The sequence below is a fragment of the Ctenopharyngodon idella genome, chromosome 4, assembly GCF_019924925.1.
Source record: "Ctenopharyngodon idella isolate HZGC_01 chromosome 4, HZGC01, whole genome shotgun sequence".
Taxonomy (NCBI): Eukaryota; Metazoa; Chordata; class Actinopteri; order Cypriniformes; family Xenocyprididae; genus Ctenopharyngodon; species Ctenopharyngodon idella.
The window spans coordinates 22,728,816-22,751,152 of record NC_067223.1 but is presented as its reverse complement, the minus strand read 5'-3'; the positions used below and the strand labels follow the sequence as shown (position 1 = coordinate 22,751,152).

The window sequence follows — 22,337 nt, the reverse complement described above, 5'->3', positions numbered from 1 at the left end:
AAACGATGACTAAATAAGAATTTCGCTCCAATCAGAGTACATCAGACTTGGAGGACTGCAGCACAAAACAAAACTATTCGTCCACCAAAAAGTCGAGGTTAGGGTATTTTACCAATTCTGGACAAAATATTCTAAACTCTGCAGACCTACTGCCATTCAGAAATTGAGTTTGGCACACCTGCGGCACCAAGCACCACCACCGAATTTTGTCAATTTCATCGAAAATACGACACCTGAAGCATGTCTAAGGACACCAGTAAGACGCGACATCTGGAGACACCACGGGAGAATGCTCCTAGACGTGAACAACCTGTGAAACGCTGGTGTTTCACCGTGAATAACCCGACGGACGATGAGATGCATCACATTAAGGAGGTACTCACGGCGGAGACCTTTGATTTTGCTGCAGTTGGGAGAGAAGTAGGTGACGGAGGGACTCTGCATCTGCAAGGATTTGTGAACATGAAAACAAAGCTTTGATTGTCCGCCATGAAAAAATGGCTGACGCCACGTGCCCACTTTGAGAGCGCTAAAGGTACTGATCAACAAAACGACGAATACTGCAGTAAAGAGGGGAATATTTACCTCCGCATTGGCACTACGTACAGAGAAAGAGCCAGGAATGATCTGCACCGAGCGATCGATGTTGCGCGCCAGTCAAGAGGATATCTCCGGGCTGTTGCCGAGGCATGTCCCGCCACGTATATCTGGTATGGGCGTGGCCTACATGACTAAGTCAACATGATGCAGTTCTGGCCACCACGTGACTTTAAGATGTAGGCCCACAGATGTTCTTTGTGAACACCAAACCAAGCTCAGAGCTGCTGAGAAGAAATGGCAGAATAGTGGACTCCAACAGCTACCAACTGGTTGAAAGTCCAAATGTCAGTTTCAGTGCAGCTTCAAAGGGCTCTACATGATCCCAGCCGAAGAATAAGGTTCTTATATAGCAAAACGATAGGTCATTTTAAAAAAAAAAAGAAAAAGTATATACTTTTTAACCACAAATGCTTGTCTTGCAAATAACTTGCGATGCGATAATCACGTTGGAAAGGTCACGCATGACGTAGACGGAAGTACTGAGCAAGTGTTTACAAAGAGAACAAGCAAAGCAAACGACCTTTACAAAAAAAGGAAAACAACGATGTGGGACGATTTTGAAGTTCTGCCTACGTCACGTGTAACCTTTCCAACATGATTACGTAATGCGTGGCACAGAGCAGTGCAAGATGAGTATTTGTGGTTAAATATATATATATATATATATATATATATATATATTTTTTTTTTTTCCTTTTTTTGAAAATTACCAATCGTTTCTCTAGATAAGACCCTTATTCCTCGTCTGGGATCGTGTAGAGCTCTTTGAAGCTGCACTGAAACTGACATTTGGACCTTCAGCCCATTGAACCCCAGTGAAGTCCACTATATGGAGAAAAATCCTGGAATGTTTTCCTTAAAAACCTTAGTTTCTTTTTAACTGAAGAAAGAAAAACATGGGGGTGAGTAAATTATCAGGAAATTTTACTTCTGAAGTGACCTAGCCTAATCCTTTAACATAATCCAATCACTGTGATTTCCGCAGACACCAGTCCATGTCTAGCAAGAACCGAACCGTCATAGGAGGACGGCCCAAAGCCAGAGCCAACTTTAGCCTCACGGCAACACCTGGCCATTTTCTGCGTCTTCTTCGTCATCGCCTGCCCTTGACATCAATGATTTGACAGTGCAGATAGCCAGAAGGGTTAGAGAGGTTAGGTGGTGAGTGTAAGCAATAGTTGCTGAGTTCACCGTGAGTCACATGAGACTCATACAGCTTGGGCATAGATTGAAAAATGTCCATCAATCGTTGACGGTCGTAGGTAATCAGAGAGTGGCCATAAAAAAAACATAGAAGACAATAAAAACATCACAGGAAACACAGAGAGTAGACGGCCTGCCACATACACGGCGCCATCTTGTAGCACACATCCTGCACTACCAGCAAATTTCCCACGGCATTTAAGCAGGCTTGGGTAACCCCACTGCTAAAAAAGACAACAACACTCAAGCCTAGTACAGCAGTTTAATACTACAGACCACTCAGACCAGAATTAATAACATCACAGAGATCTAGTGGGAAGCACTCACATTCAGAGCACAATACTATTATAAACCATAGACATCAGATCAAACAGTGCTGACATGGAAACTAGGGGTGTAATGGTTCTCGATAAAAAAATAAAATAAAAAAAAATCAAACCATACTGTTCTCCACCCACATTTCGGCACGCACTTGCATCATGGTTCAACTTAAATCGCGTTTATGACACATTTACTTTTCATGGGCTTTCAAGTGCTTTACACTTTTTCCAGCTCTTCAAAGCTCTAAACATCATCCAATTTAAATGTTATTTTTATTATCATGACCAAATTATTTGTTCATCCTTCAAAGATTGTCCCTATTTGTAAAACTAAATTTCAAGAAGCAATAAAACTAATGAGATTATTTAAAAAATAAAAAAAGATATGAAATTGCCGCTATATCCAGTAGATGGCTTATTAAAATCATCAAGAAATGATTTTCTGTCAAAGTTTTTGTACTGAATTATTAAGTAGGAAAATCACAAAGTCTCATGGCAAACAAAAACTTCAAATTGCGAAGAATTATAGAGAAAGCAAGTAAAAGCCTAACCCTAACCCAATAGTTACTGTCTTTACAGTCACTGAGGATTGGAAATTTGGATATAGTAATAGGTGTTTAATTTCCGACATGCATTGCAAGCAGTCGACCAATTACAACAGACTGGGATATCTGACCAATCAGAGCATTCTGTATTATTCTCTATTTTTTGTAGAGCTGGACATTTTATTAAGGATCAAACGATTGAGTTCAGCTTTGAGAATGAAACCAACCTGTTTGTTCCTCAGTATCTTCTTGTTTCACTCTGAATGTTTCTTCAATCTTCATGTCTTCAATTTCCTCTTTAATAAATGCCATCTTTAGGTCTTCAATATCCTCTTTAATAAACACCATTTTTATGTCTTCAATTTCCTCTTTAATAAACACCATCTTAATGTCTTCACTCTCCTCTTTAATAAACGCCATCTTTATAATAGAGTGTCACTTGGATCTCAGTCGCTTCATCAAGATTTTTTCTGTTTGGTCTCTCTGTCCTGTTTAAGATGAGAATAATTGCTGAGATGAGAATAATTAACAAAAAGAAAAATAAATCCAAACTAAATCTCTGGGTGCGTCTCAATCATCTCAATTAGTGGCCTTAAATTAGCCAAAAAGACTCAAAACTAATGCTGCAAATTAATAAAAGAACACAAGTAATACAGACACTTCATATTTAGGCATTTATTATCTACATTTAATAAATATTTTAATTATTACATTTTAATGAAAATATTAGCAGTTGGTTTGTAAAAGTTGTCATCAAATGTTAAGGCAGGAACACACCAAACCGACGCCGACAAACTAGTGGCGACGAAAGCAGACTGCGGGGTTGGCTCACATCGGCAGCGTCTGGGTCCAAAGTTGCCCTGACACACCAAACCGACGCTCGACAGCCAAGTAGCACGTCCGTTCTGCGCCTGCGCAATATGAAATGCCTTTCCGTACCAGCAGGTGGCAGTAGCTGAACAGCCAATCAGAATGATCAGATGGCCCGATGGATCAACGCCGATTCAACATGTCGAATTGCCTGAAAAAAAAAGCCAACGAGGACCAACTTCAGCCGACGGTGTGGAAGACACTGAGAAAACTTAGTCGGCCAACGAACAAAAACTGCCCGACAGCCAACCGTCGGCTTGGTGTGTTCCTGCCTTTAGTGTTTGTTGTTCTCGTTCATTTACACTGTGTGAGCAGCAGGTGACGTCAGCGTTTAGTGATTCAAGCGCTTCCAACCAATGAATCATTTTACAAAGTATCTGATTCAATTGCCTCCAAATTTCGAAAAGCTCAGTTTCTCCATCACTACTCGACAGTGTTCGTGTTTACAATAAACTGATTCACAATATCCACCTTATTTTTCAGGTAAGAGCATGCGCGGTCATTTGTTAATTTAATACTGCCGTCCGGTGTCATTCGCTTCCAGTTATTTTTAATCATCACATAATCATTCTGTATTTACAGGTAAAATGATGCGCCTCATATCAAATAATTACAGGATGTGATTTGACCCGTATTTCCCATATACTCACACATAAATAAACACAATGATGATTCAAATAACGCAAACCCCTTGCTTAGTTTCAAGCGTCATTTGCTTCTTTGACAAAAATAAATTATAATATGAATAAATATTTAAAGTGTAGTTTTGATCATGTTAAAATTTGTATTAATTCCCAGTTAATAAGTACTTCAACTGACCATTCCACGATTATCTTTTATTTTGATATTACACTCACACAATCACACTCGTTTTTTCATACATTGTGTCAGTCCAATGACATGTTAATAACTTATTTAGACTCAGGCCTATTTTCTTTGTTTTATACGGTTATAAAAGCACCCACTGATTTATTATATGAAAAAGTCTAAAAATGTCTGTCTCGGACGCAAAGGCAGCTTTTTCCACCTTTTGACCACAAGATGGCGATAGTGTGCACCGTGATGAAAAGATGCAAGTAATGAACCTTTTTACGATACAATTGAGTGGACAAAGCCTTGGTGCTTCGCAAAGTTTCATTTTTCCATCACTAGAAAACACCTTACATATGCGTCGAAAAATAAGGGTGATAGGGAGCGAAATGAGACTCAAGTATTACTGTGTCTCATCAGTGGATGTGCTTTACTCACACAAAATATTCTCCATTCAAGTTAGATAAAGCATTACAATGTTTCATTAAATAGCACTACCTAATTTTCACATCGCTTGTAAAAACTGTCAAACACTGAACACTAACAGATTAAATTCTTAAAACAAACCTTTCTTCAGCCGAATCAACAGATGCAGGAGCGCGTCGCAGCCTTATGACGTCACGTCATCAGGGCAAAATAAAAGTCCCGTTCACACTCTGCTGCCTGAAATCACTGAAGTGCATAGAAATGTACTATTTTTTAACAGATATTCCCTGATTTAAACTTAAAAGTGACAAATGTGATAAAAAAAAAACCAAACATGTTAAGAGTTCATAAAGCAGAGTCAAGGGGCCGGTTGCATAAACCACTAAGACTAGTCTTAAAAATATAAATGTAATTCATTCAATACCAAAAATGATTGCTGAAAGGTTCCAAATAAAAATGTAATATCATAGATGTTTAATTAAATCAATAGCAAGTCAAGTCTTCAGTGTGAAGGGTCATATGTGTGAGCTGCTGCCTATGTAGTGATTCAAATCACTCACTAATGAGTGAACACAGACACAATTCACACCTGCTCTGCAGAAAACTGTTATATGTATTAAAATCTGCCAGTTCAAGACTGCGTATAAATGATACACAAATAAAGAATTATTTACTTATATTGTATTATCATGTTAATGTGTTTTCCTGATGGTTTCTTTTTTTTTTTTTTTTTTTTTTTGGACAATGATGAATAAATCATTTTAAGAAGACGATCTATGAGTTCTGGAAGCATCTCGTTCAGTAGCTTAGTCAGTATAGGGTCTAACAAACATTTTGGGCCTGTTTAGAGCTGGTCACTTCATGCGTTTTCTCTGTTTGGATAGTTATCCGATCCCATTTAAAAAGGTTTAAATGCCCTCCGGGACGGATTTGAATCGGATCGCTCAAACCACTTCAGGAGGTGGTCTGAGACGCATTTCAGTGAAAACTGAACAAGTCTAAATGCATCTGGTTGTTGGAACCACATACTAAATATACAGAAATACCAAATTAATTATTTTTTAAATGTTACAATTTGTAACTGTGACAAACTGTTGACGTCACCTGCATTGATATATCATTTATGGACGTGATGCTTCACACGGGATTTGACAAGTCACGGTTCTGTGTTTAAGGTGCTAAAATAACTTCCATTTGTGATCCGATTTGGATTCCAATTACCATATAAGACAGAAATATATTTATCCGTGATGCAAAAGGCTTTGCATGCTAACAGTTACCGAGTAAACAGTAAAGACACCGCTTAAAGAAATAAGACAAATCATATATCACAATCGTGTATTTATTTGGTTACATATTTTATCTGTCAATACGCCTCATCTCTTTATACCAGACTGCCTGATATGCATATTTAGCTGTGCATATGTCATAAAATATAGCTTCCTCTAACATAACTCCTGTTTTTCCATTCAAGAGCTCCCTGTGTTTCTCTGGCTGAAATGATATCGATATATTGAGACTGGTGAGAGCGCTCAAAGCTCCTCAGATGGTGGAAACATTATAGAAATTATCTAAGGAAATGTGATGTAAACATGAGAATTTATATGTATTTTTTATGTGCATCGTTTCTGACTAAAGCCCCAGAGATTTGTGCCGTCTTGTGACTACAAATAAACAGAAATACATGACTGAATAAGTACGTGTGTCCTCCCTCTTTTGTGAAATAATGGTAGAAAACACTATTTCTATATTATAACTGCAATCCTGACACAAAATAATTATCAATGTTTCACTTTTTATTGTAAAACTGTGGTAAAACATCGATGTTTAGGTTTTAATTTAAAAAAAAAAAGTAAATAAAAAACAAAAAGGCAAACATTTATCACGTTTGTTTCGCAATCTCGCTAGTTTCCAGTCTGATAAAACGTCCCTTTGTTGGTGAAATGATGTGGTTGTGTGACATTGTTTCAGAGAGAAGCATTAAAGTAGGGTTTTAGTAAAACACTGCAGAGCATCTGGCCCAGTGGTGGAAACCATGTGATTTTGGGCTCGGTCCTACAGGTCCAAGGCTATTAGCCCCACCCGTTGAAAGCAGCTATTGCCAGATCACCACATCTCTGTATCTTCTGAATCAAAAGCCTGTTTCTGTTATATTGTTTATTATTTTGTGCAGACCAACAGAGTTTTATGTATTTTATTTGATACAGATTTATACTTCTTTTGACATGTAAAATTGTAACTACTTTATTCTTCATTTGACTAATCAATTCATTGAATCTAATTCTTGACTCTTTATTCCTCTTGTAGTCACTGGACATTAACAGGGAATTCAGCCCTCAAAGGTGATTTAGTACAATAACAATAATCAGCACATTATTAGACATGAGGTGTTTCCGGTATGTGAAAATCATTTCACGATGATGACAAACAAAAACAGTTCTTTCATACATGAATACTCATGTGGCACTTAAGGCTTACTTTATACCTAAAACTTTTCCCACAGTGACCACATGTAAACGGCTTCTCTCCAGTGTGAATTCTCATGTGCCTGTTGAGGCTTCCTTTTCGCTTAAAACTTTTTCCACATTGTTTGCAGGTGAAAAGGCTCTCTCCAGTGTGAATTCTCATGTGGTAATTAAGATTTCCTTTTCGGTTAAAACTTTTCCCACACTGTTGGCAAGTGTAAGGCTTCTCTCCAGTGTGAACACTCAAGTGGACTTGAAGGTTTCCAATTTGAGCGAAACTCTTTCCACACTGAGGACATGTGAAAGGCTTTTCTCCAGTGTGAACTCTCATGTGTCTGTTAAGGCTTACTTTTTCAGCAAAAGTCTTTCCACACTGTCGGCAGGTACGACGCTTCTCTCCTGTGTGAATTCTCATGTGCACGTTAAGCTTTTCATGTTGACCGAAACTCTTTCCACACTGTTGGCAGGTATAAGGCTTCACTTCAGTGTGAATTGTCATGTGGACTTTAAGGTTTCCATGTTGACTGAAACTCCTTCCACATTGAGGACACGTGTAAGGCTTCTCTCCATTGTGAATTCTCATGTGCCTGTTAAGGCTTCCTTTATGAGTGAATCTGTTTCCACACTGTTGGCATGTAAAATTACTTATAGTTTCTGTCTTTTTAGCCTTTTTTCGTGAGGAAGTCTTTTCAGCCTGCGAGCAACTAAAAGTTTTTTGGCCAGTTATAAGATCATGATGATTCTTATATTGATCTTTCTCTTCCATTTCACTCAGTACTTCACTCTCCTTTTTCAGCATCATTAGATCTAAGGCGAAAAGAGACAAATGCAAATTAACACCAGTTTAAATGGCACAAAGCAACAACAAAAATTTTTTTTAGAAGATGTTCTGTCCAGAACAACGTCCTTCGAAATACCTGAGGAGCCCCTTCTTATTACCCTAAAGCCGGGTGCACAATGCGCGATTTATAGTAGTCCTTTGCGATTGTTGGTTGTCAGACTGTACAAACATGATCCTCATGTCACACTGTGGGATCTCAGCTGTCCGACAGTCAAGACGCGTTAAAAACTGATGCACACTTGAAAACTTGTCCGGAGTTTTACATCATCAACCCACACACATTCAGTGTATAAAGGAATAATAAATAAGTGAATAAATAAATGAAAGTAATGAAGCAGCGGCCAAATCAGTCAGCAGGACAGTGGGATTTTTCCTGACTGACTCTAGGGCTGCGCTCATGTAACGGAGGCCAGCTAGTAGTCCGCACTCCCATGCGGACGGGCCCGGGTTCAAGTCCCGCTTGGAGCGGGCAGGTGCGAACTGGAGGGGCTACATTGGTGCCGTGACCCGGATGGGTGTGAGGTTTAGGGGGGTGACTGTAACGGAGGCCAGCTAGTAGTTGCTGTGCGAGTAAACCTCACTCCTCTGATCTCAAGAGATGCTCTAGCGACTGACGCTAGAGGTTGCAGCCTTTAGCCTCCTTGTTAGAGCGTCCGACTCCCACGCCAGAGACCCAGGTTTGAACCCCGCACAGAGCAGGGCGAGTAGGACCTGGGTAGAAGGGTTACACTCTCGTCAATGCCGTTGATGTTCGGGTCCGATTTTTCTTTTAAAAAGAAGTTATTTATTTATGCACGTCAGGTTTAGGAAAGAAGTGATTCGGGTCGATTCGGGTCGGGTACAGATTATAGGAGCCAAGAAGGCCTCTAGTTCCAACCCTGCTTAAACACAAATACCTGAAGTTTTCAAATAAGTCTGAAGGACTTGATTAGTTGGATCAGGTGTGTTTAATTAGGTTTGAAGCTAAACTCTTCAAGGCTGTGGCCCTCCAGGAACTGAGTTTGACAGCCCTGAAATAAAACATCTGAACGTTGTTTTGACAGGGCTCCAGACTGCTACAAAAGGGTTGCAGTTGCGGTTCGGCACGCACTTGCACCACGGTTCAACTTAAATCATATTTTTCAAGGGCTTTCAAGTGCTTTACACTTTTTCCAGCTCTTCAAAGCTCTTAAAATGATCCAATTTAAATGTTATTTTTATTATCATGACCAAAATCATTATTTGTTTATCCTTCAAAGATTGTCCCCATTTGTAAAACTAATTTTCAAGAAGCAGGAAAACAAGATTTAAAAAATAAAGATATGAAATTACCGCTATAACCAGTAGATGGCTTATTAAAATATAAAATCATCAAGAAATGATTTTTTGTCAAAGTTTGACACTTTTTGTACTGAAGTAGGAAGTCACAAAGTCTCATGGAAAACAAAAACTTCAAATTGCGAAGAATTACAGAGAAAGCAAGTAAAGAGCGCTCCTCCTATAATCACGATCACTATCAGTTCGGTATGATACTATAGAACAATGGTACATTTAATAAGAGAATATTTAAATGTTTCATGTAAAAATTAGATTGCTGTTAAATGTTTAATTTTTTGCATCTCAACTCAAGCATTTCCAAGAAATAAACATATTATTAGTAACTGCTTGCGATGGAGGTTCGGGTTAAATAACTAGTTCTTCCAATGTTTAATCATCAGACTCGTGCTCAGATTGATATGGTAAAATCAATGCTAAAATCTTTACTGTGTGTACAATCGCTGAGGATTGGAAATTCGGATATAATAATAGCCGTTTCATTTCCGACACGCATTGCAAGCAGCCAACCGATCACAACAGACTAGGCCATCTGACCAATCAGAGCAATCTGTATTATTCTCTGTATGATTATACTTATGTTTTTTCTTTATTTTTTGTAGAGCTGGACATTTTAATAAGGATCAAATGACTGAGTTCAGCTTTGATAATGAAACCAACCTGTTTTTTCCTCAGTATCTTCATGTTTCACTCTGAATGTTTCTTCAATCTTCATGTCTTCAATCTCCTCTTTAATAAACGTCATCTTCATGTCTTCACTCTCCTCTTTAATAAACGCCATCTTTATGATAGTGACACATGGATCTCTGTCGCTTCATCAGGATTTTTTCTGTGTTTGGTCCCTCTGTCCTGTTTAAGATGAGAATAATTAACAGACAGAAAAATAAATCCAAACTAAATCTCTGGGTGCGTCTCAATCAGCTCTAGTTCAGTAGTTCAGTGCACTGGTGAGGGAGTCAGTCAGAGTGAGAGTTAATGGACTTAAATTAACCCAAAACACTTAAAACTAACGCTGCAAATTAATAAAAGAACACAAATAATACAGACACTTCATATTTAGGCATTTATGATCTACATTTGGTATATAATAAATTATAGATTATATTGAAATGATTACACTTTCATGAAAACATTAGCAGTTGGTTTGTAAAAGTTGTCATTACATGTTAGTATTTGTTGTTCTCGTTCAATTACACTGTTTGAGAAGCACGAGTCGTGATTCGAGCGCTTCGAATCACTGAATCATTTTTACAAAGTATTTGATTCAATTGACTCGGAGTTTCGAAAAGCCCAGTTTCTCCATCACTACTCGCCAGTGACCGAATTAGTGTTTATGATAAACTGATTCACGATATGGGGATAAGACGCACCTTCTCTGTTAACGTTACTCATGTGTGGATGCACTTTACTCACCCACAATATCCTTCATTAAAGTTAGATAAAGCATTACAATGTTATATCCAATAGTAAATGACTAACTTCACAACGCTAGTAAAAACTGCAACACGTTGAACGGTTTATATCAATTTACACAGATTAAATTCTTAAAACAATCCTTTCTTCAACCGAATCTTAACAGATGCAGGAGTGTGGCGCAGCCTTATGACGTCATATCACCATATCAAAATAAAAGTCCCGTTCAATCGCTGCTGTCTGTATCTTATAAGTGCATTAAAAAAGCACGGAAAGGCATAGAAATGTACCAGATAATCCCTGTATGAAAAATTAAAATAGTGAAAAATGTGATATAAAAACAAAAATGTTCATAAAGCAGAGTTCATACGTGTCCGAATTGAAATGCATATAAGAGTCGGTGTGTTTTTACCAGTATTAAAAATGTTAAATGTTAATTTGTGTCTAGAAATAAGTTAAAAAAAAAAAAGGAGTAAAAAGTTATCTTTCAAGAATCAGTATAAGGAACCAGTAAAAATTAAAGTATAGATGTAATTCATTCAATACCAAAAAAATATTGCTAAAAGGTTGTTCAGTTAAAAATGTAATATTTCACAGAATTTTAATGAAATCAAAAGTCAAGTCTTCAATATCAAGCGTCATTTGTGTGGGTTGCTGCTATCGTGTTATTAAACAAAAGAGATCAGGCCCATTGAACGTGTTAACTCGCTTGCCATTCTTTTATTCGCTCAACTCTCTTACTCATACAGGCTCTCTCTCTTAAAGAGGCCCATGATAAACACATAATAATCACACCACATCTCCCCATTAACAACAAGCCCATGAATTAGCCCTAAAAATTACTTTTGAAATTAAACCAAGCATTGCCACAGTCTGCATTAATTCCCAGTCTCCCATTCCATATTTTTTCCGCCACCGTGTCCCTTTAGAGGCTCTGTACTACTTTACACTCTTGACTAAAATAACTTTTAAACCTTTTGAATTTGAAGATCAAGGTAAATTGTACTTAATTTGTCTTCTGGCAAACATTTAAGTGTCTTCTGTTGCTTCTGAAAGGCAGTACTAAATGGAAGAAAAAAAAAATAAACAAAATAAAAATTTGGGCATTTCTATCCTGTTCAAAAGTTTTCACCCCTGACTCTTAATGCATCGTGCTTCCTTCTGGAGCATCAGTGAATGTTTGAAACTTTTTTAATAGTTGTGTTTGAGTCCCTCAGTTGTCCTCAGTGTAAAAAGATGGATCTCAAAATCATACAGTCACTGCTGGAAAGGGTTCAAATATGCAAAAGATGCTGGAAATCTGAAGAATTTTCAGGACCTGGAGGATTTTTCTGAAGAATATTGGGCAGTTTAACTGCACAGAACAAACAAGAGACTCATGAAGAACCATCACAAAACAAAAAAACAGTCATAGATCATCCAGGTAACCACACACAGTATTAAGAATCAAGGGTTCACAAACTTTTGAGCGTGTCGTTTTAATAAATTCAGCTATTTTTTTGTTGTGGACCATATGTAAACATTTCTTATGTAAAATATCTTACTCAGGACAGTGCTAAATAAAAAAAAAACATGTATATTGTATGATCCCTCTTATTTTGTTAAAATTATTCACATTTTCACAGATTCTGCAAGGGGTTCCCAAACTTTAAAGCAGCACTGTATGCTGCCACTTGGTAATATTATAAGAATAAGAGTTAGTTTCGACTGCTATGCCGATGATACTCAATTATTTATCTCATCACGACCAGATGAAATCTCCAAATTATCCAAATTGACAGAGTGTGATAAAGATATAAAACATTGGATGACCAGTAATTTTCTTTTACTAAATTCAGGTAAGACTGAGGTATTACTTATTGGACCAAACACCTGCACACAGAATCTCTTAGAATACAATTTGTATCTAAAAGGATGTACTGTTACTTTATCCTCTACAGTTAAAGACCTGGGTGTTATATTAGACAGCAAATGTGAATTGAACATCTTTCCCACTTCGCTTTCTGTCTGAATACTGTCCTATCGCAATAAAGGCAAAAACACCAAAAAAGTAATCTTTAAAAAAAAAAAAAAAAAAAAGGAAACATTCTGAATTTGTTGAAACGCATCGATCTGAAGGTGGGTCGGTGTCTTAAGTGAACAGTTCCTGTCATTGGCACCGATCCCGTGGGTACTCGAGCCCCCATAATGGTAAAACACCGATGAAAAAATGAGATATTTTATTAATTTTTTAACTAATAAAAAAAAATTAAATGAGACATCCAGACATGACTGTCTTCTCATTTTTATATTTCATTTAAGGCAGTTTCTATGATGTTATTTTAATGACAAATGTGTAGAGCATATCTATGTATTACAAAACTCTCAAATATACAAAACCCATGTGCTCTCAAATATACAGTGGTCTCCTCCATCAGAGCGAGTGTTCGTGTCTGATGCCCTTATGTACACAAACCCTAAGAAACTTCCCAAAAAACACTCTTCTTCGGCAAGCATCCATTATAAATCACTCACAGGGCATTCATTTTGCAAATATACTTCAATGTGTTCATACAAAAATACAATGTTATAGGGATCAGAGCACACAGTTTGTTTCCACATCAATAATAACAGACTCACACATGCCTAATGTATGACTCCTGTATATCACTGTAATCATCTTTTCCTTGATTACAGTCATCATACATCAAAACTTTACTAATGTGACAGTGGTTTGCTTTATTCAACAAAGAGACTTATTTTTTATCCATCTCATATGTGAACTAAGTCAATAAGTCAAATTACCCTGTTTATGTGAAACTGCTCATCACTGGTGGAGTTTGTGACTGTTCGATGCAGAATACCTTATTTACCATGGTAGCTTGGGGTGTACATTCCCACCGGCACTAACACTAAGCAGGCATTCAGTGAATTGTATATGGGGCTATTAGAGAACTGCAGAAGCTTGGTGGACTGTTCAATGTTGCCAGAGATTTTAACTATGCTAATCTCAAATCATTGCTCCCTAAAATCATTCAGCATCTGGGCTCAGGCCTACACAGTTTTATGTATTTTATTTGATACAGATTTATACTTTTGTTGACATGTAAAATTGTAAGTAGTTCATTCTTAAAGGAACACTCCACTTTTTTTGAAAATAACTGTAGGGGAGTTGGAAAATGAGCCTAAACAGTTGAGTTTTACCGTTTTCGAATCCATTCAGCTGATCTCCGGTTCTGGCGGAACCACTTTTAGCATAGCTTAGCATAGTTCATTGAATCTGATTAGACCGTTAGCATCTCGCTCAAAAATGACCAAAGAGATATTTTTCCTATTTAAAACTTGACTCTTCTGTAGTTACATCGTGTACTAAGACCGATGGAAAATGAAAAGTTGTGATTTTCTAGGGCGATATGGTTAGGAACTATACTGTCATTCCGGCGTAATAATCAAGGAACTTTGCTGTTGTACCATGGCTGCAGCAGGCGCAATGATATTACGCAGCGCCAGTGACCCCGTTTGCACAGGGAGCGTGCCTTGCAACCATGGAGACATTTGTGAGAGACGCTGCGTAATATCATTGCGCCTGCTGCACCCATGGTACGGCAGCAAAGTTCCTTGATTATTACGCCGGAATGAGAGTATAGTTCCTAACCATATCGGCCTAGAAAATCACAACTTGTCATTTTCCTTCGGTCTTAGTACACGATGTAACTACAGAAGAGTCAAGTTTTAAATAGGAAAAATATTGAAACTCTTTTTTAACGAGATGCTAACGGTCTAATGAGATTCAATGAACTATGCTAGGCTATGCTAAAAGTGGTACCGCCAGACCCGGAGATCAGCTGAATGGATTCGAAAACGGTAAAACTCAACTGTTTAACTCTAGGGGAGTTGGAAAATGAGCCTATTTTCAAAAAAAGTGGAGTGTTCCTTTAATTTTTATAATCAATACATTGAATCTAATTATCTCATACATGAATACTCATGTGGTACTTAAGAGCTATTTTTCCCCAAAACTTTTTTCACACTGAGGGCATGTGTAGGGTTGCTCTCCAGAGTGAATTCTCATGTGGATTTTTCATGTTGATAAAAACTCCTTCCACGCTGTTGCTCTAGTGTGAATTCTCATGTGGCAATTAAGGTTTCCTTTTCGGTTGAAACTTCTTCCACACTGTTGGCAGGTGAAAGGCATTTCTCCAGTGTGAACGCTCATGTGGACTTTAAGGTTTCCAATTTGAGTGAAACTCTTTCCACACTGAGAACATGTGTAAGGCTTCTCTCCAGTGTGAATTCTCATGTGTCTGTTAAGGCTTACTTTTTCAGCAAAAGTCTTTCCACACTGAGGACATGTGTAGGGTTTCTCTCCTGTGTGAATTCTCAAGTGTCTGTTAAGGCTTTCTTTCAGAGTGAAACTTATTTCACACTGAGGGCAAGTGTAAGGCTTCTCTCCAGTGTGAGTTCTCATGTGCTTTTTAAGGCTTCCTTTTATATTGAATCTGTTTCCACACTGTTGGCAGGTATAAGGGCTCTCTCCAGTGTGAATTCTCATGTGGACTTTAAGGCTTCCTTTACTACTGAAACTCTTTCCACACTGAGGGCATGTATAAGGCTTCTGTCCAGTGTGAACTCTCACGTGTCTTTTAAGACTTACTTTTTCAGCAAAAGTCTTTCCACACTGTTGGCAGATGTAAGGCTTCTCTCCTGTGTGAATTCTCATGTGTCTTTTAAGGCTTACTTTTTCAGCAAAAGTCTTTCCACACTGTTGGCAAGTGTAAGGCTTTTCTCCAGTGTGACCTCTCATGTGTCTTTTAAGGCTTACTTTTTCAGCAAAAGTCTTTCCACATTGTTGGCAGGTGTAAGGCTTCTCTCCTGTGTGAATTCTCATGTGGACTTTAAGATTTTCATGTTGGTTGAAACACTTTTCACAATGTTGGCAGGTGAAATTACTTCTAGTTCCTGTCTTTTTAGCCCTTTTTCGTGAGGAAGTCTTTTCAGCCTGTGAGCTACTGAAAGTTTTTTCTCCAGTTATGAAATCATGATGATTCTTGTATTGATCATTCTCTTCCATTTCATTCAGCACTTCAGTCTCCTCTTTCAGCACCATCAGGTCTAAGGTGAAAAGAGACAAATGCAAATTAACACCATTTTAATGGCACAAAGCAACAGACAACAAAACATTTATACATGTAAAGCATCAAAAAGTTGGGACTGGATTGGAAAATTGGACTGGATCACCCTGATCGAGATCAGATTACCAAATCCAGATGCTCTAAATGATATCACATTCACAGTGTGAATTTTTATTTTTAATTTGAAGGGACAGAAAACAGCACAATAAAACAATACAAACATCCCCTTTTTATTTTCATTTAGACAGTCAGACCCACATGGAACCCCTAAAGCAGGGGTGTCAAACTCAGTTCCTGGAGGGCCACAGCCTTGCAGAGTTTAGCTTTAACCGAAATTGAATCCAGCTAATCAAGTCCTTCAGGCTCATTTGAAAGGAACAAATATGTTTTTATGTCCTATCTGAAAAGATTTGTCACGTTCACCTGAGAAACTTTGAGTTCTTTCGCAAATAACTGAAAAGCTTTGCAATCAAATGCAAAGTTTCATTAAGGAACGCAGAAGCATTAAGATAATTTTTCTTCCGATCTCAAATTTTTTTCCATCACCATGTCCCTTTAAGAACCTTGTAGCTACTCCTCTGACTCACAACAAATATAAACAAATATACATGCAATAAGTTAGAAACAATCAGTTAAAATAAGATGCAGTTTTTAGAAACTACTCTTGACTGGTTCATCTCTGATAATTGTGTCACTTTAAATAAGATACAAGGATAAAAAACAAACAAACAAAACAACAGTTAAAATGAAATATATAATTTTAGTTTAGGGCTCTAGACCATTTTTCCTGCCGGTGCGACCAACATTTTGTTAGAGGTCATTCTGGCACGACCACAACATTGCACAACATTCAGATCAATAATAGAAAGAGCAGTGCCACAAGCTACTCACGAGTCGCAGGCCTATCTTGATCACGCGACACTTTTGCTACACAGCGATGGGAGATCCAGTGAAGAAATCCATTGAATTCCCCACAGAAAAAGTTAGGAGAATATAAGAGTGGCCTGCCGCACAGGGCAGCCTTTACTTTGGTTAGAGCCTGTTGGCACAGCTCTGTCCACTGGACTGGATCTGGTGCTTCCTTTTTAGTGAGATCAGTCAGCAGGCTGGTAAGATTCCTATAATATCTTGCAGCCCCAGGAACTGTCTCACCTCTTTTTTGGTCTTGGGATTTGGGCAGGCTGCAGTCGCAGTAGTCTTGTCAATTTGGGGATACACCTGCCCATGTCCCAAGTGAAAGCCCAGATACCGTACCTCCACATGCCCAATTGCACACTTCCGTTGGTTCGCCATGAGTCCAGCCACCCTCAGCGATCTTAGGACAACACACAGATGTTCCAGATGCTGCTGCCAATCATTACTGGAGATAATGATATTGAGGATTAACCAGCTGACGTTCACGACACACCACTGGAGGACGTTCTCGTGAATGCCTGATCAAAAAAATTGGGCCATGAGCATGTCTTTGCTTCCCCTAAGTGGCCTGCCATGGGACTACAATGAGCTGCCTGGAAAAGCATTTCCCGACAGCTTTTTGGCACTAATAACTGGGTTGTATTTTGTATGGGTGCTTTGGGCCACCCAATACAACTTTTATCTTTTATAATAAAAAAATAAGGATAGGAAAGAGGCCGATCAAGCTGATGTAACTGTCTGTCAATGGTGCAGACCCAGTCCATACACGTTTCTGAGAGTTTCATCACGGGACTGCTCAAGAGGAAAGTCATCTAACTCAGAAGGTATTAATTCTGCCCTTGTTTCCTCGAGTCAGTCTGTGATGGTCCCGGAACAGTGTCCCCAGCATGAGCAACCGCTTCTCTCGTCCCTAGCCCTATCTACCAAAAAGTACCTGCACAAAATCCCCAATAATTGTGAAAAAGCTGGCCAATCTGTACCCAAAATTAGCGGATGCCTAAAATGGGGATTAACTGCCACTTTAACTCTATGCTTTTCTCCCCTAAATTGAATACTGACAGGTACTAAAGGATAATCCATCACATCCCCTTGCACACACCTCATCTTAATCTTGCGGCTCGTATTCAATGCCCGTTGTTGCATCAGGCTTTGATGAATGGAGGTTTGGTTACAGCCTGAATCCACCAAAGTGTGATATGTACCCCCTTAATACTCACAGGTATTTGGTACTGCCTGGCTTGATCAGGGGCAGCCCACAGGGAGTCAGGGACCCGGATCAATGCTCCCACCTCCATCACTGGACACTGGTCCTGGAATTGACCTGGGTAACCGCATCTGCAGCAGGGCAGCCCAGGTCTTCCCGCCACCCCAGCGTCAGAAGGATGGCCAAGAGACTGGCGGAGAGAGGGAAGAGATGAATGTGGAGCAGAGGCTCTAACGCTTTCTGACATGCCTCCTCGTGTCCCAGATCTAGCCCCTTGGGAAAACTCTGAGGCCAGACTGCCTCTTTTTCTCCGCTATAGGGTTCAAGGGGGCATGTTGCTCCATGACCTGGGAACAAGGACAGGACAAGAGAAAGAGAAGAGAGAGGAGTTGGAGAGAGAGATTAGGGAGGGGCTCGCCGACCCCGAGGCACACCACCAGATGGTCTTCAGCCAGCTGGATGGCCTGATTTAGAGACACCGGGCGGTGGCACTGGACGCACTCAGCTGTTCTTTAAGGAAGCAGAACGATGAACTGCTCCAGTACCACCAAATCAATCACTTCCTTGACGTTGCATGTCTGGGCCATCAGCCACTTGCGGCAAGCATCACAGAGCTGTTGGGCCATCACAAAATGTCGACCACTATCTCCCAGCTCCACTGGGGCCCGTTGAAAGATGCTTCAAACGCTCCACTATCATTCCGGTCCCCAAAAAATCCAAAATCACTGGACTTAATAACTTCAGACCTATAGGTCTCATGTCTGTGGTCATTAAGTAATTTGAGAGACTGGTGTTAGCCTACCTGAAGAGCATCACTGGACTCTTGCTGGACTCCCTGCAGTTTGCCGACAGAGCAAACATGTCTGTGGATGATGCTGTCAACATGGGACTGCATTATATCCTGCAACATCTTGATAGACCTGGGACTTGTGCAACAATCTTATTTGTAGACTTCGCTTCGGCTTTCAATACCATTAGCCCAGATCTTCTGTCTATCATACAAACTGATCAGGCTTTTTGTGCCCATCCCAATCTGTCAATGGATTTCCAGCTTTCTGACATATAGGCAGCTGCTAGTGAGCTGGGAAAACTCCCATCCAGGACCCTGACTATCAGCACTGGCGCTCCTCAGGGTTGCGTCCTCTCCCCACTGCTCTTCTTACTGTACACAAATGACTGCACCTCTAAAGATCCCTCTGTCAAGCTTTTGAAGTTTGCAGATGACACCACAGTCACTGGCCTCATCCTGGATGGTGACGAGTCTGCATACAGACAAGAGGTTGAACAACTGGCCGTCTGATGCAGTCATAACCTGCAGCTGAAAACAGTGGGCATAATAGTGGACATCCCAGCACTCCCCCCACTCACCATCATGGATAGCACTGTAAAAGCAGTGGAGTCATTCAGGTTCCTGGGGACCACCATCTCTCAGGACCTGAAGTGGGACAATCACATTATTGACTCCATTGTCATAAAGGCCCAGCTGAGGTTGTACTTCTTTCGCCAGCTAAGGAAGTTGAACCTGCCACAGGAGCTGCTGACACAGTTCTGTTCAGCTGTCATTGAGTCGGTCCTGTGTTCATCTACAACTGTCTGGTTTGATTCAGCCACCAAATCAGTCATCAGGAGACTACAACGGACAGTCCGGAATGCTTAGAGGATTATTGGTGCCCCCAGCCCACCCTCTAGGACCTGTAGTCTTCTAGAGTGAGGAAAAGGGCAGGTAAAATCATGACTCCACTCACCCCACAAACTATTTGAACTGTTGCCGTCCAGACCTCATTAGGCACTAGAACATCTATGCACAGAAACTATTTCTTCCAACAGGCTACTTCTCTCTTGAACAGTTAAATGCCTTCCAAGTGCAATACTAAATTAATTTATTCTTATTTATTCATATTATTTACAATACTCTAAATGTAAATGGTTATTCTGACTAAACTTTTCTCTCTTTACACTTTTTATAATTTTTATTCCTAAATGTTATGTGTCTTGTTATATTTATGTGTGTGTACCGGAAGCTTCAATACCAAGGTAAATTCCTCGTGCGTGCACATTTGGCAATAAAGCTCTTTCTGATTGTAAGATATGTTCTTTGTGACCACAGAACCAAGCTCAGAGCTGCTGAGAAAAAAATGTCATAAGACAAAAACCCAGCTGAACTGAGCAAATACCATTCTCCCCTGTTCTTTCTCCTCAAAAGTTTTTGTTACCAAGGTCTCTTATTAACAAAACATAACCAGCAACACCTCAGACAGCTGTAAACATGCACAATGTTCACTTTAAGCCTAAAGAATACTTCGGCTGTCCGCGTCCGCACACCCCGCCCGTGGTGCAGCTCAATTTTTGTGACCGTGCAGACGGTGCGCATACAACAGCGCATGTGCGAGTGACTTTAGTGCTTGAAAACAAAGTCCGCTAGATAGTGCGTGCACGCCCAAAGGAGTATACTCTAAAAGACTTGTGCACTCAATTGTGTGCGAGAAGGGGCTTAATGCATCGGAGTGAACTCGGTCAAAATTGAGGGGACGAGAGTCTGTCCATATAAACTTCCCTCGTCCACTTCATGAAGTGGAATGCACTTAAAAAGGGTGGCAGGGATTCCCCCAAGGGGAAGTGATTAGGGAAGTTTGCGAGTGCGTGTCTAAAATTGGAGTGGAATGCAGCCCAGGAACTGAGTTTGACACTCCCATATAAAACATGACTTTTTCATTGTTCTCTATTCAGAAGTAGATATTGGGTTTAATGTTAAATAATTGTCTTGTTTAGGCTAATTCTGTATTATTCTCTATTTCTGTAGAGATGGACATTTTAATGAGGATCAAATGACTGAGTTGAGCTCTGAGAATGAAACCAACCTGTTTGTTCCTCAGTTTCTTCTTGTTTCACTCTGAATGTTTCTTCAACCTTTATGTCTTCACTCTCCTCTTTAATAAACACCATCTTTAAGTCTTCACTCTCCTCTTTAATAAACGCCATCTTTATAATGTGTCACATAGATCTCAGTCGCTTCATCAAGAGTTTTTCTGTGTTTGGTCCCTCTGTCCTGTTTAAGATGAGAATCATTAACAGAGAAGAATGAATCCATACTAAATGTTTGGGTGCGTCTCAGTCAGCTCTAGTTCAGCACACTGGTAAAGAGAGTCAGTCAGGTTTAAATGACCTGATTAAACAAAAAAACACTCAAAACTAACATTGCAAATTTATAAAAGAACACAAACATTTATTATTTATATTTAGTATTTAGTTTATAAAACTGTGAAAACATTTTAGGTTTGAAAAAGTTGCCACTACACGTGTTTCTCCTTCATAGTTTGACCAGCAAGTCTCGTGATTCAAGCGATTCGAATCACTGAATCATTTTGCAAAGTATTTGATTCAATTGACTCGGAGTTTAGAAAAGCTCAGTTTCTCCATCACTAATAGCCAGTGACCGAATTCATGTTTATGATAAACTGATTCACGATAAAGGGAGCGAAATGAGACGCAGGTTTACTGTTTCTATTGTGTGGATGCGCTTTACTCACACAAAATATCCTTTATTAAAGTTAGATAAAGCATTACAATGTTATATTCAATAGTAAATAAACAACTTTTACATCGTTTGTAAAAACTATAAAACAATGAACGATGTCTATCGATTTAAACAGCTTAAATTCTTAAAACAAACCTTTCTCCAGCCGAATCACAACAGATGCAGGAACACGGAGCAGCATTATGGCGTCATGTCACCACTCCAAAATAAAAGTCCTGCTCACACTCTGCTGCCTAAAATCACAAAAGTGCAACCAGATAATTTCTTATTAATAAATTCATCATAAAGCAGAGTTAATACATGTGTCCGAATTTAAATACATATAAAAGGCAGTGTGTTTTTACCAATATTAAAAATGTGGACAAGTTCATTTAAGTCTAAAAATAGGTATAAAATGTGTAAAAAGTTATCTTTCAAGAATCAGTATAAGTAAAATAAGCAATAATAATTTCAAGTATACCAACAATTATTGCTAAAAGGTTCAGTCCAATTAAAAATGTAATTTCACAGATTTTTAATGAAATCAATAGCAAGTCTTCAATGTCATTGAGACAATTTTTTGAGTTTGAAAATTTGTGAATTGCTGCCCATGTAGTGATTCAAATCACTCACCAATGAGTGAACACAGACATTCACTCCTGCTCCACAGAAAACACTGCAGTTTTAAAACCAGCCAGTTCAATAAATGTTTTGTTTATAAATGATACACAAATAAAGAATTAATTCTTCGTATTGTATTAATGTGTTTACCTTAAAGTATTTTTA

General features: G+C 39.0%; 2 protein-coding genes across 10 annotated transcripts in view; both read right to left on the bottom strand.

Annotated features, from left to right (window-relative positions):
• LOC127511188 (gastrula zinc finger protein XlCGF8.2DB-like) overlaps positions 1 to 12,238 on the bottom strand; it is a 163,346-nt gene extending 151,108 nt beyond the window's left edge. The window contains exons 1-3 of one of the 6 annotated variants that reach the window (XR_007929862.1): positions 10,808 to 12,207; positions 10,055 to 10,243; positions 6,857 to 8,046 (exon numbers count right to left, since the gene is read on the bottom strand). Coding sequence is in view for 3 of the 6 variants with exons in the window: in XM_051891887.1 (XP_051747847.1) it covers positions 7,217 to 8,046; positions 10,055 to 10,175 (951 nt within the window). In the remaining 3 variants the exon portion in view is untranslated. Of the gene's footprint in view, positions 1 to 2,895; positions 3,157 to 4,915; positions 4,991 to 6,100; positions 8,047 to 8,156; positions 8,792 to 10,054; positions 10,244 to 10,807 lie in introns of those variants that run through there. The other 5 variants (XR_007929863.1, XM_051891887.1, XM_051891892.1 and 2 more) reach the window with 5 other exon arrangements.
• LOC127511155 (gastrula zinc finger protein XlCGF8.2DB-like) overlaps positions 1 to 21,783 on the bottom strand; it is a 146,271-nt gene extending 124,488 nt beyond the window's left edge. Inside the window, exons 1-3 of one of the 4 annotated variants that reach the window (XM_051891796.1) lie at positions 20,896 to 21,085; positions 18,051 to 18,227; positions 14,578 to 15,898 (exon numbers count right to left, since the gene is read on the bottom strand). In XM_051891796.1, coding sequence (XP_051747756.1) covers positions 14,868 to 15,893 — 1,026 coding nt within the window. In that variant the 5' untranslated portion in view covers positions 15,894 to 15,898; positions 18,051 to 18,227; positions 20,896 to 21,085 and the 3' untranslated portion in view covers positions 14,578 to 14,867. Of the gene's footprint in view, positions 1 to 14,577; positions 15,899 to 16,809; positions 17,316 to 18,050; positions 18,228 to 20,895; positions 21,086 to 21,707 lie in introns of those variants that run through there. The other 3 variants (XM_051891795.1, XM_051891792.1, XM_051891797.1) reach the window with 3 other exon arrangements.
• Positions 21,784 to 22,337: the final 554 nt, after the last annotated feature.